The 12,039-nt window shown below is 33.5% G+C and overlaps 1 protein-coding gene across 1 annotated transcript; it reads right to left on the bottom strand.

Moving 5' to 3' along the window:
- Nucleotides 1-5,612: 5,612 nt before the first annotated feature.
- On the bottom strand, nucleotides 5,613-10,380 carry LOC140839070 (uncharacterized). Its single transcript, XM_073205703.1, is given in 4 exon segments — nucleotides 5,613-6,109; nucleotides 6,421-8,330; nucleotides 8,805-9,546; nucleotides 9,549-10,380. Coding segments are annotated over 4 exon segments (3,981 nt in total).
- Between the last annotated feature and the right edge of the window lie 1,659 nt (nucleotides 10,381-12,039).

Genomic DNA, 12,039 nt, shown 5'->3' with positions numbered 1-12,039 from the left:
TGACTCAGCCTGAGAGGCAAGCTTCATCTGTTCACTCTTTTCAGCCGCCCCCTGCACAGACCCAACCTCGAGCCAGAGGTGGTCATACCGGGAGTCAGCAGACCCGACAACAGGCTCAGGTGTTTGCGTTGACAGAGGAGCAAGCACAGGATGCCCCAGATGATGTCATTGCAGGTAACTGTTTCCTTTGCGGTTATCCTGCTTATATATTGATAGATACGGGTGAATCGAATACATTCATTTCAGAACGATTTGCATTATTGCATTCTTTGCCTGTTGAGTCATTGTTGGATGTCGTGTCGATTACTTCTCCGTTAGGAAGTGGATTGATATCGGTGACTACGGTTAGACATTGCATCTTACAATTTGAGGGTCATGAAATTGATCTAGATTGCATAGTACTTGGGTTAGATGATTTTGATTGCATTGTTAGAATTGATATGTTAACAAAGTACAGAGCCACCGTGGATTGTTTCCACAAGATTGTCAGATTCAGACCAGAAATGGCAGAAGAGTGGAAATTCTACGGAAATGGTTCCAGATCTCGGATTCCCTTGATTTCGGCTTTGACTATGAATAAGTTGTTGCAGAAAGGAGCAGATGGGTTCCTTGTGTATGCTGTAGATGTACAGAAATCTAGCCCGACATTGGCAGATTTGCCAGTAGTACGAGAATTTGCAGATGTGTTTCCAGAGGAGATTCCAGGGTTACCTCCAGTGCGAGAGGTAGATTTTAGTATTGATCTGATTCCAGGTACCACTCCTATTTCGAGAGCTCCGTATAGGATGGCGTCTGTTGAACTAAAAGAATTGAAGGCACAATTGGAAGATCTGCTAGCCAAGGGATATATCAGACCTAGTGTATCTCCTTGGGCGCTCCGGTACTATTTGTGCGAAAGAAAGATGGATCGATGCGGTTGTGTATCGATTACAGGAAACTGAATAAGGCAACGATAAAGAACAAGTATCCTTTGCCCAGAATTGATGATTTATTTGATCAGTTGCAGGGATCCTCTGTTTATTCTAAGATTGATTTGCGATCCGGATATCATCAGCTCCGAGTTCGAGATATAGACATACCGAAGACAGTATTTCAAACCAGGTATGAGCATTACGAATTTATTGTCATGCCTTTTGGTTTAACAAATGCTCCGGCGGTATTTATGGGCTTGATGAATCAAATCTTTCAGAGGTATTTGGATGATTTTGTTATTGTCTTTATCGATGACATTCTGGTGTATTCTAAGAACAGGAATGAGCATGCAGAGCATCTCAGAATTGTGTTGCAGACACTGAGAAATGAGAGATTGTATGCCAAATTGTCAAAGTGTGAATTTGGGTTGAATCGAGTTGTCTTTTTGGGACATATCATATCTGGAGATGGTATTTCTGTAGATCCGAGTAAAGTGGAAGCTGTGATCAGTTGGTCGAGACCGACTTCTGTGCCAGAGATACGCAGTTTCATGGGTCTAGCAGGATCTATTGACGATTCATCCAATATTTCTCCCGTATTGCGAAGCCAATTACACAATTGACACAGAAGAATGCGCCATTCCTATGGTCCGAGGAGTGTGAGTCTAGCTTTCTAGAATTGAAGAAGAGGCTGACCAGTGCACCTGTCCTGATGATTCCTTCAGGTACGGGTGATTTCGTTGTATATTGTGATGCCTCTCATAGAGGTTTGGGATGTGTTCTTATGTAGCGAGGTCATGTGGTCGCATATGCCTCAAGACAGTTGAAGACTCACGAGACTCGATACCCCATTCATGATCTTGAATTGGCGGCTATCGTATTTGCACTAAAGATCTGGCGTCATTATCTTTATGGCGAGAAATTTGAGATCTATTCAGACCATAAAAGCCTAAAATACTTGTTTTCTCAGTCAGAGTTGAACATGAGGCAGCGTAGATGGCTTGATCTGTTAAAAGACTTTGATTGCTGTTGCGACTTTGATTGTTGCACTCCCAAGAGCAGGTTGTCCACAAGTAGTATAATTCGATGAGTCCGAATATCGTATCCACGAGGAAGCTAAGGTAATTACAAGTCCACTACAATGTCTTTTTATTTATTTTTTCTTTTAGTTGTTTGAATCTTTAATTGGTAATATTTTTAATTGTTCAAATTTAAATTTAAGTAGTTGAGATTAAAGGATCCACTCTTGGTATTTTAATAAAGTTAACATTAACGAACAATATTGAAATCCACTTAATAAAGTGGTTCCAATATATTAAATAATCATATTTATATTATGTTATAAATTATTATCTTATAAGTATATAATATATACCAAAACTTATAAATGTGGTCAAGTATTTATTGTGCTATATATTTTTGTAAACACTAAATCAAGGTTCCCACTTTAAATGGTTGGTAAAACCAAACAAACATTTAAATGGTACCAATAAATTAATACTATAATATATTCATAAATAATAAATCAAGGAATCCAAGTTAAATGGTTGGTAAAACCAAACTAACATTTAAATGGTTCCAAGAATTTAATATTATAATATATTTATATATAATAACTCAAGGCATCCACTTTAAATGGTTGGTAATACCAAACTAACATTTAAATGGTTCCAAAAATTTAGTGTAACATATAGCAACAATAAATCAAAACTCCCACTTATAAGTAGGGTATAAAAATGCTTAAAGAAATAAATATAACATAAACAATAAATAATGATTAAATAATATAAAACATAGATTCTTACCTTATAATAACCTTATTATCATGCCAAGAGCTTCACCTTATCATCTCAACTTTAGGAAGTTAGCTATTCATTATTCAAAGTGTAAAACTTTGAATATGAAATTAACATGCTAATTATATTTAAATGAAGAAATAAAAGAAAAATATAGAGAGAAATATTATGAACTCAAAGATTTGTTCATAGAATGAGGGATATCTCAATACATTACAATGCACCCCTATTTATAGCCAAATTTGGGGAGACAACCACAAATAAAATATTATTTTTTACACATAAGTCTTCATTGGTGTTCCAAGAAATTAATATTATATTGCACATCACTTTTGACAAGCATCTTCTCCGAATTTTCTTCTTCACATAAAATGAAACATGTGGATAATTGAGTTGTCTAGTTGTGGTATTTTTTTCAGAATATTTGACCAAGTAGTTTGAGAGATATGGTCAAAATACTAGAGCATGGTAAAACTGCCACTCCTTCGGTAACTTTAATTGTTGCTTAATTTGATCCCAATTGTGAGAGGATTTTTATCTCATGCTTGCCACCAATATTGTAGATATTAACATCAACTTTCTACAGGTCCAAGAATCATCTTAATCCCATTTGCAACGCCAAGGTTATTCTTGTTTTATCGAACCTGTAAAAATAGTAAAAACTTATAATTACACAACAACTTATATTTTATACAATTTATTATAAAACATATAATATTTAAAAATTTAATAAAACAAAAACTATATATTTATATTATAAAACATTTAATTAATGTACAATTTTTATGTTTATCACACCTCCCAACCAGCTTATTGCTAGTCCCTAGCAATTTAAGCGTTAATAGCAATACAAAACATATTGATTAATTTAAATAGAAATGTAATCAGAACTATCTAAGTGTTTAAATAAAATTTGAAAACTGTCAAAGTTATATCAAGATCATCATAATTATAATTTATGAAATAATTTGAGATGATTAATTCAAAGCTTATTTTAGGTAGTTAAATGTACACGGCCTTCAGAAATTCCTAGTAAGAGTCTCAACTCCATATCCTCACAGGTTAATAAATGTTTCAATTTATGGCAACGATTTCTCTCATGGAGTTGGAATACAGATAAATGCTCAGAAAAATGGTTTACAGAATGCAGACAGACAAACGAGCCAAACTAATCAAAAGATAGAAAATCAATTGATTTAAAATCCAGTTGTTCTTATTATATTTTTTTTTTCCTGATTTTTTTTTTTTTTTACATCATGGAATCAGACTAAGTTTATGCTTTTTGACCACATATTTATTTAATTTGTACAATGTATTTCTCTCTTTCTTTTTTTATTATTTTTTATTTTTATTTTTTTTATTCTTATGAGAGAAAAATGGGTCGCAGCATATAACTTAAAAATTACATAGATCTTCAACATCTTTCTTTTTGTATTTTTCTTTTTTTTTTCTTTTTTTTTTTCAGGAAATATATATTTTTTTTTTCAAAATAAGAACTCAAGATCTAAACAATAGATAGTCTCTCTCATGATCAATAAAGGCTCGAAAGCTGTTTTCTCAGTCCTCTCCACTCACTCACAAAATATGTGTGAGTTCAAAAATTTTAGGCACTCTTATAAGGTATATCTTGGGCCATATACTTTACTACCTAATTTTATCACAATGGTTAATCACTCAAAAAGATTTCATAAATCATATTTTTATATTGATCAGAATATTAAAAATGACCTTTTTTCAAATAAAATTTAAACATTCTTAAATAGATTAATGCATGTTCTAATTTAAATCTTTCAAATATGTAATGTATGACATTTTTGCAAAAAATTACTAAGGTACAAACAATAAACATGGTTTTATTTTAAAATAATATTTAATTTTTTTTTTTAAATTTGTTTTTTTTTTTTTTTTTATATGTGTTCTCCCCCCAATCAGAATATGACATTGTCCCTAATGTCAAAATAGCTATTAATAAAGAGTACATAATGAAAGAGATATCACCTGGAACTTTATTGAAGATAACAAACTGAAACAAACGCAAACCAATCCACGACTTTTGAATCAATGATCCAACTTCCTTTTCTTACTGCTTGATTGCGACCAATTGATCTTTGTTATCATCGGATCAGGCTTATGAACAAAAGCTTCCAAATCATCAATTAATTGATCGGCAGTCGAAGCACAGATGAGCATCCGTCGTGAATTTTCTGAAATGAAATTCTGTTCCACAGCTTTATCAAGAAATGTCAACAAACTGTCATAATAATTATTGATATTCAACAAGCCCACGGGTTTATTATGGATATTAAGTTGTGCCCAAGAAACAGTGTGAAAAATTTCTTCTAATGTACCAAAACCACCTGGTAGTGCGATAAAAGCATCAGAATTTTCAATCATTTGAGTGATTCTTTCATACATAGAAGAAACTTTTAATTCCTCCCCAATCGTAACACCTGTAATATTTCCTTCAGCTAAAGCTATAGGAATAATACCCAATACCTGACTACCTCCAAGATGAGCAGATGTTGAAACAGATCCCATTAACCCAATATTACCTCCCCCATATACCAAGTGAATTTTTCTCTCAGCCAATATCTTTCCAAGATTATTCGCTGCTTCTACAAACACTTCATTTTTTCCAGGACTCGACCCACAAAATACACAAATATTTTTCAATGTTTGTGCAGAGGATCCAGTCATGTTTTTACTTTCCTTTTTTTTTTTCTGCGAAAGTAGAAAGAAAGATGAGAGATTTTATAGGGGTAATATGTTATCATGACAAAACTATGGGTCACAGCTGTAAACAGAATAAATAGTAAAATAATGACACACATGCTTATAAACAGTAGTGTGATTGTGGCTCACAATTTTCCTCTGGTTTTACGTCCAGAAACGGCTTCAACGCCTTCTATGAGTCGAGGATATGCTTCCCATCCAATTTTCTTATAAATTGGCAAACAGGGTCTTTTTTAGTCAGATTCCCAAGACTATGACGCTCATCTTGAAATTGTTTCCATAAACGGAGAAGTTCAATATGCACATGTCCACTAGAATGCGTCTCAAGAGTCAATAAGATGTTATCTAAAGACTCCTTACTCAGCCCATTCTTAATGAAATCAATTTTATCTTCTCTGTTATTGGAAACACATCCCAAAGATCTGCATCGTTTGTCACAAGTCCATCTTGCACACTTATGACAAACCCCTAAACTTTTGGCCCTTCGTTTTTTCGCATAAGTGCTTTTTCCTAATCCAGGCAAATACCGAATAAGCAATGATTGTGGAACTTCTCCTCCTAATCGGACCTTAGCTTCTATTACAAGACGAATATCTTCTGGAATTCCTTTTTGCATTAGTAATCTCAATCTTTCACACCTTCCTGCATAAATTTTTCTTAGAACATTTTCAGAAACAGAGGGAAAATATTTACAAATTTTTGAGAGAATTTCATCCATTTTGAAAAGAAAAGAAATGATTTTTTTTTTTAAATTTTTGTATCAGCAATTGTGGGAAACTGATTTAACCGACTATGAGAGTCACGGAGTACCGTTATCCGCCATTTAACCGGGAAAATAAAAAGATTAAGAAAACCTGAAATAAAAACAAACAATAATCAAATGCAACACAAAAAAAAAAATCAAGGATCAGAAAGGGAAATAAACTCTTCTTGAAAGATTTCATTTTCCAAAAATGGTTTAAGCCTTTGTCCATTCACTTTAAAAACATCACCATTTTTAGGATTTTCAATATCCACAGCTCCATAAGGATACACATGCTTTATAACATATGGGCCTGTCCATCTTGATCGTAATTTTCCTGGGAATATGTGAAGTCGAGAATTATAAAGCAAAACTTTTTTACCAATCTCAAAAGATTTTCTAAGAATTGTTTTATCATGAAATGATTTGATTTTTGCTTTATAAATCCTTGAATTCTCATACGCATCATTTCTGAGTTCATCAAGTTCATTAAGTTGCAATTTACGCAATTTGTTGGCATCATCCATGCTTGAATTTAAAGTTTTTATCGCCCAATAAGCTTTATGTTCCAATTCCACAGGCAAATGACAATGTTTTCCATAAACCAACCTATAGGGAGACATATTCAATGATGTTTTAAAAGCTGTTCGATATGCCCACAGTGCATCATTAAGTCGCAGAGACCAGTCTTTTCTATTTGAGTTAACAGTTTTTTCCAAAATTTGCTTTATCTCCCTATTAGCTAATTCAACTTGTCCATTTGTTTGAGGATGATAAGGAGTTGTTACTTTGTGAGTAATACCATATTTTTTCATTAATGAAGCAAATGGTTTATTAACAAAGTGAGTTCCCCCATCACTTATCATAGCTCGAGGAATTCCGAATCTACTAAAAATATTTTCTTTCAAAAATTTGATGACGATTTTATGATCATTTGTTCGACATGGAATTGCCTCTATCCATTTGGAAACATAATCAACTGCAACTAAAATATACAAGTATCCAAACGACGGTGGAAAAGGTCCCATAAAATCTATTCCCCAACAATCAAATATTTCAATTTCAATGATAGGATTCAAAGGCATCATGTTTCTTTTTGAAATCGCACCCAATTTTTGACAATTTTCACAGATCTTGCAGATTTCGTGGGTGTCTTTAAACAAAGTGGGCCAATAAAATCCACACTGCAAGATTTTTGCAGCTGTTTTCTTTGAAGAAAAATGTCCCCCGCATGCTTCTGAATGACAAAATTTAATGACACTACTTACCTCATTGTCGGGTATGCAACGTCGAAAAATTTGATCCGGACAATACTTGAACAGATACGGATCATCCCAATAAAAGTTTTTTACCTCATTCAAAAATTTTCTTTTATCTTGGGAACTCCATTGCGGTGGCATTTTTCCTGTCACAAGAAAATTTACTATGTTAGCAAACCAAGGTGTAGTAGTAACTGAAAATAGATGTTCATCAGGAAAATTATCGTTAATTGGTGTCATTTCAAAAGATGATCCTGTTACTAGTCTCGATAAATGATCGGCTACGACATTCTCGGTTCCTTTTTTATCTTTGATTACAATGTCAAATTCTTGGAGCAACAAAATCCATCGTATTAGTCGTGGCTTTGCATCCTGTTTGGTCAACAAATATCTAATAGCAGAATGATCAGTAAACACGATAGTTGTTGATCCAATCAAATAAGAACGAAATTTATCTAATGCAAATATTACAGCAAGTAGCTCTTTTTCAGTTGTGGAGTAATTCATTTGAGCATTGTTTAAAGTTCTACTTGCATAATATATCACATAAGGCTTACCGTTTCTTCTTTGACCCAATACTGCACCGACTGCATAATCACTCGCATCGCACATGATTTCAAATGGTAAAGACCAATCAGGAGGTTGCATGATAGGAGCTGATGTTAAATGTCGAATGATTTTATCAAAAGCATTTTGACATTCTTGAGTCCACTCAAATGCACTGTCTTTTGTTAAGAGGTTACAAATGGGTTTAGAGATTAAACTAAAGTCCTTTATAAACCTCCTATAAAATCCAGCATGTCCCAAAAATGAGCGAATTTCTTTAATGGTTTTTGGAGGGGGTAAATTGGCAATGACATCAACTTTTGCTTTATCGACTTCAATTCCATGAGATGACACGACATGTCCCAAAACAATTCCAGAAGTAATCATGTAATGACATTTTTCCCAATTTAAAATAAGACCTTTTTCCTCGCATCTTTTTAAAACTTTTTCCAAATTTTCAAGACAATTATCAAATGTATTCCCAAAAACAGTTAAATCATCCATAAAAATTTCCAAACAATTTTCAACCATGTCGCAGAAAATGCTTAGCATACATCTTTGAAATGTTGCTGGGGCATTGCATAAACCAAATGGCATCCTTCTGAATGCAAATGTTCCAAAAGGACATGTGAATGTAGTTTTTTCTTGATCTTCGAGTGCAATGGGAATTTGATAATAGCCTGAATATCCGTCAAGAAAACAGTAGTAGGGATGACCTGCTACTCTTTCTAAAATTTGATCCAAAAATGGTAATGGAAAATGATCTTTTCTAGTGGCGTCATTTAATTTTCTATAATCAATACACATCCGCCAACTAGATGGGACTCGACTTGTTAACAATTCACCTTTTTCATTTTTTATCACTGTGATGCCAGATTTTTTTGGAACTACTTGTGTTGGGCTTACCCACTTACTATCAGAAATAGGGTAGATAATTCCAACATCAAGTAGTTTGAGAACTTCAGTTTTCACAACATCTTTCATGTGTGGATTTAATCTCCTTTGTGGTTGTTGAGATGTTTTTGCATTTTCTTCTAAGTGAATTTTGTGTGTGCAAATTAGTGGATTAATGCCCTTAAGATCTTTTAGTGTCCAACCAATTGCATTTTTATGTCTTTTAAGCATATCAACTAATTTACCTTCTTGATTACTTGAGAGTTTGGAAGAAATTACCACCGGATATGTTTCATCTTCTCCAAGAAATGCATACTTCAATTCTTCTGGCAAGGGTTTTAACTCCAATACTGGTGGTTCGTCTTTGTTCTCATATTTTTCATCAAATTCTTTCTCTGATCCTGGTAACGAGTGATACCTGAAAAAATCGTCAAGATCAATTTCAATATTTTCTTTAACAGTTTCAATTGAACAAATATCTAATTGATCACGAGTACTCCCTTCTTGAATATTTTCTTCCACAAGAGTTTCAATAAGATTTTCATCTTCACTTTCATCTCCTTTGTCATGTGGTTGCTTACAAAGATTAAAAACATTGAGCTCCAAGGTCATGTTACCAAATGACAACTTCATTATTCCATTCCTGCAATTTATAAGAGCATTAATGGACGACCTAAAATTACAGGAATTGCATTACAAGCTTCAATAGGTTGTGTATCTAAAACTATGAAATCGACAGGATATACAAAGTTATCAACTTGGACCAACACGTCTTCTACCATACCTCTTGGCACTTTAACAGATCTATCAGCAAGTAAAAGTGTTACCGAAGTAGGTTTTAACTCGCCTAGATTGAGTTCTTGATAAACTGAATATGGAAGTAAATTCACACTAGCTCCAAGGTCAAGCAAGGCTTTTTTAATCTTTCGTTCTCCAATAATACACGAAATAGTAGGACAACCAGGGTCTTTGTATTTCAAAGCATTATTATTTTGAATGATTGCACTTACTTGTTCGGCTAAAAATGCTTTCTTTTTCACATTCAATTTTCTTTTCACAGTGCACAAGTCTTTCAAAAATTTGGCATATGATGGTACCTGTTTTATTGCATCTAATAAAGGAATATTAACTTTTACTTGTTTAAAAATATCATATATATCAGAATTCAAATTTGATTTTTTTGTATTTTTCAATGCATGAGGGAATGGTGGTGACACTGTCTGTTGAACCTCCTCTTCGCAAGTTATGGGTTCCACTTCCTTACCCTTTGGAGTTGATTTATCATCATCTTCACAAGGTTCAAGAATGGATTTTTCCACAACCTTACCACTTCGAAGGGTAATAACAGATTTTACCTGATCCATCGGTTGAGTTCCAGAAGTTCCAATTTGTGTATGATGATCCTTGGGATTAGGCAGAGGTTGTGAAGGAAATTTACCTTTTTCATGAACATTAAGTGCAGATGCAAATTTAGCAAGAGTATCTTTCAAGTCTGTCATGGTTTGAGCAGTTTGAGTATTGATAGACTCTTGCTTTGCAATGAAAGAATTCAATGTATCTTCCAAATTTCTTTTCGGCGGAGGAACATAAGGTGCATAATTTTGAAAATTTTGTTGATTTTGAAAATGTGGTTGCGGAAATTGTGCAGCATTATCATTCCTCCAACTAAAATTTGGATGATTTCGCCAACCTGGATTGTAATTTTGAGAAAATGGTTCAAAATTTGGCCTTTTGAAATTGTTCAAAACATTGGCTTGCTCATGGAGACATTCTTTAAAAGAGGGCAAAGTGGGACAATCTTTTGTAAAATGATCACTTGTATCACAGATGTGACACACAATTTCTTGAACAGATTTTAATTGACCATTCTTTTTCAATTCAAGTGCCTCAACTTTTCTTGCCAAAGAGGTAAATCTAGCTTGAAGATCATGTTCATCTTTGAGAGTGTACATACCTCCACCAGATGTAGGAGATTGAATCTTGTTTGATGGTTCGATTGTACCTATAGTGTCCCAATTTTGAGCATTTTCAGCTAATGAATCGAGATACTCAATTGCCTCGTTCGGATCTTTATCTTCAAATGTTCCATTACACATAAATTCAACCATTTGCCTATCTTTAGGTGTTAAGCCTTCATAAAATTGAGAAACAACTCTCCAAATTTCAAAACCATGATGTGGACAAAGATTAAGCAATTCTTTGTATCTATCCCAACACTGATAAAAAGTTTCTCCTTGTTTTTGAGTGAAAGTGATGATTTGCCTTTTGAAAGAATTTGTTCTATGAGATGGAAAAAACTTTTTCAAAAATTGTTGTTGCAATTCATCCCAAGTTCGAATGGATCCCGATCTAAGATTTTGTAGCCAAGTTTTAGCTTTATCTTTTAAAGAAAAAGGAAAAAGCTTAAGGCGAATGGTGTTCATGCTACAATTTAAATCATTATATGTGTTGCACACTTCTTCAAACTCTCGTAAATGCATGTATGGATTTTCAGAATCTAAGCCATGAAAGTTGGGTAAAAGTTGGATAATACCAGGCTTAAAATTGAAATGAGATGCATCGGGGGGAAAAACTAGACGTGAAGGTGCACTAGTACGTGTAGGATTCATGTGATCTCTAAGTGTTCTTCGTCTATCATGATCATGTTGAGATTGAATTTCATCTTCATTTTCTTGAATGGGTTCTTCCGCCATGTTTTGTAAAAATAAAGGGTTATTTCGAATGAGTCGACCACTAAGTGTACGTGACCAAATGCTCATGCAAATGCAAAACAAAAAGAAAAAAAAAAAAAAAAACACACAAAAGCAATAAAAAGAAAAATAAACTTTAAACAATATTAAATAGACTTGAAATTAAATTATACTTCCCCGGCAACGGCGCCAAAAACTTGTTGCGACTTTGATTGTTGCACTCCCAAGAGCAGGTTGTCCACAAGTAGTATAATTCGATGAGTCCGAATATCGTATCCACGAGGAAGCTAAGGTAATTACAAGTCCACTACAATGTCTTTTTATTTATTTTTTCTTTTAGTTGTTTGAATCTTTAATTGGTAATATTTTTAATTGTTCAAATTTAAATTTAAGTAGTTGAGATTAAAGGATCCACTCTTGGTATTTTAATAAAGTTAACATTAACGAACAATATTGAAATCCACTTAA

This window comes from Primulina eburnea, chromosome 8, assembly GCF_022965805.1.
Source record: "Primulina eburnea isolate SZY01 chromosome 8, ASM2296580v1, whole genome shotgun sequence".
Taxonomy (NCBI): Eukaryota; Viridiplantae; Streptophyta; class Magnoliopsida; order Lamiales; family Gesneriaceae; genus Primulina; species Primulina eburnea.
Note: the sequence above shows the minus strand (reverse complement) of the source record. Positions and strands in the feature narration are given on the sequence as shown.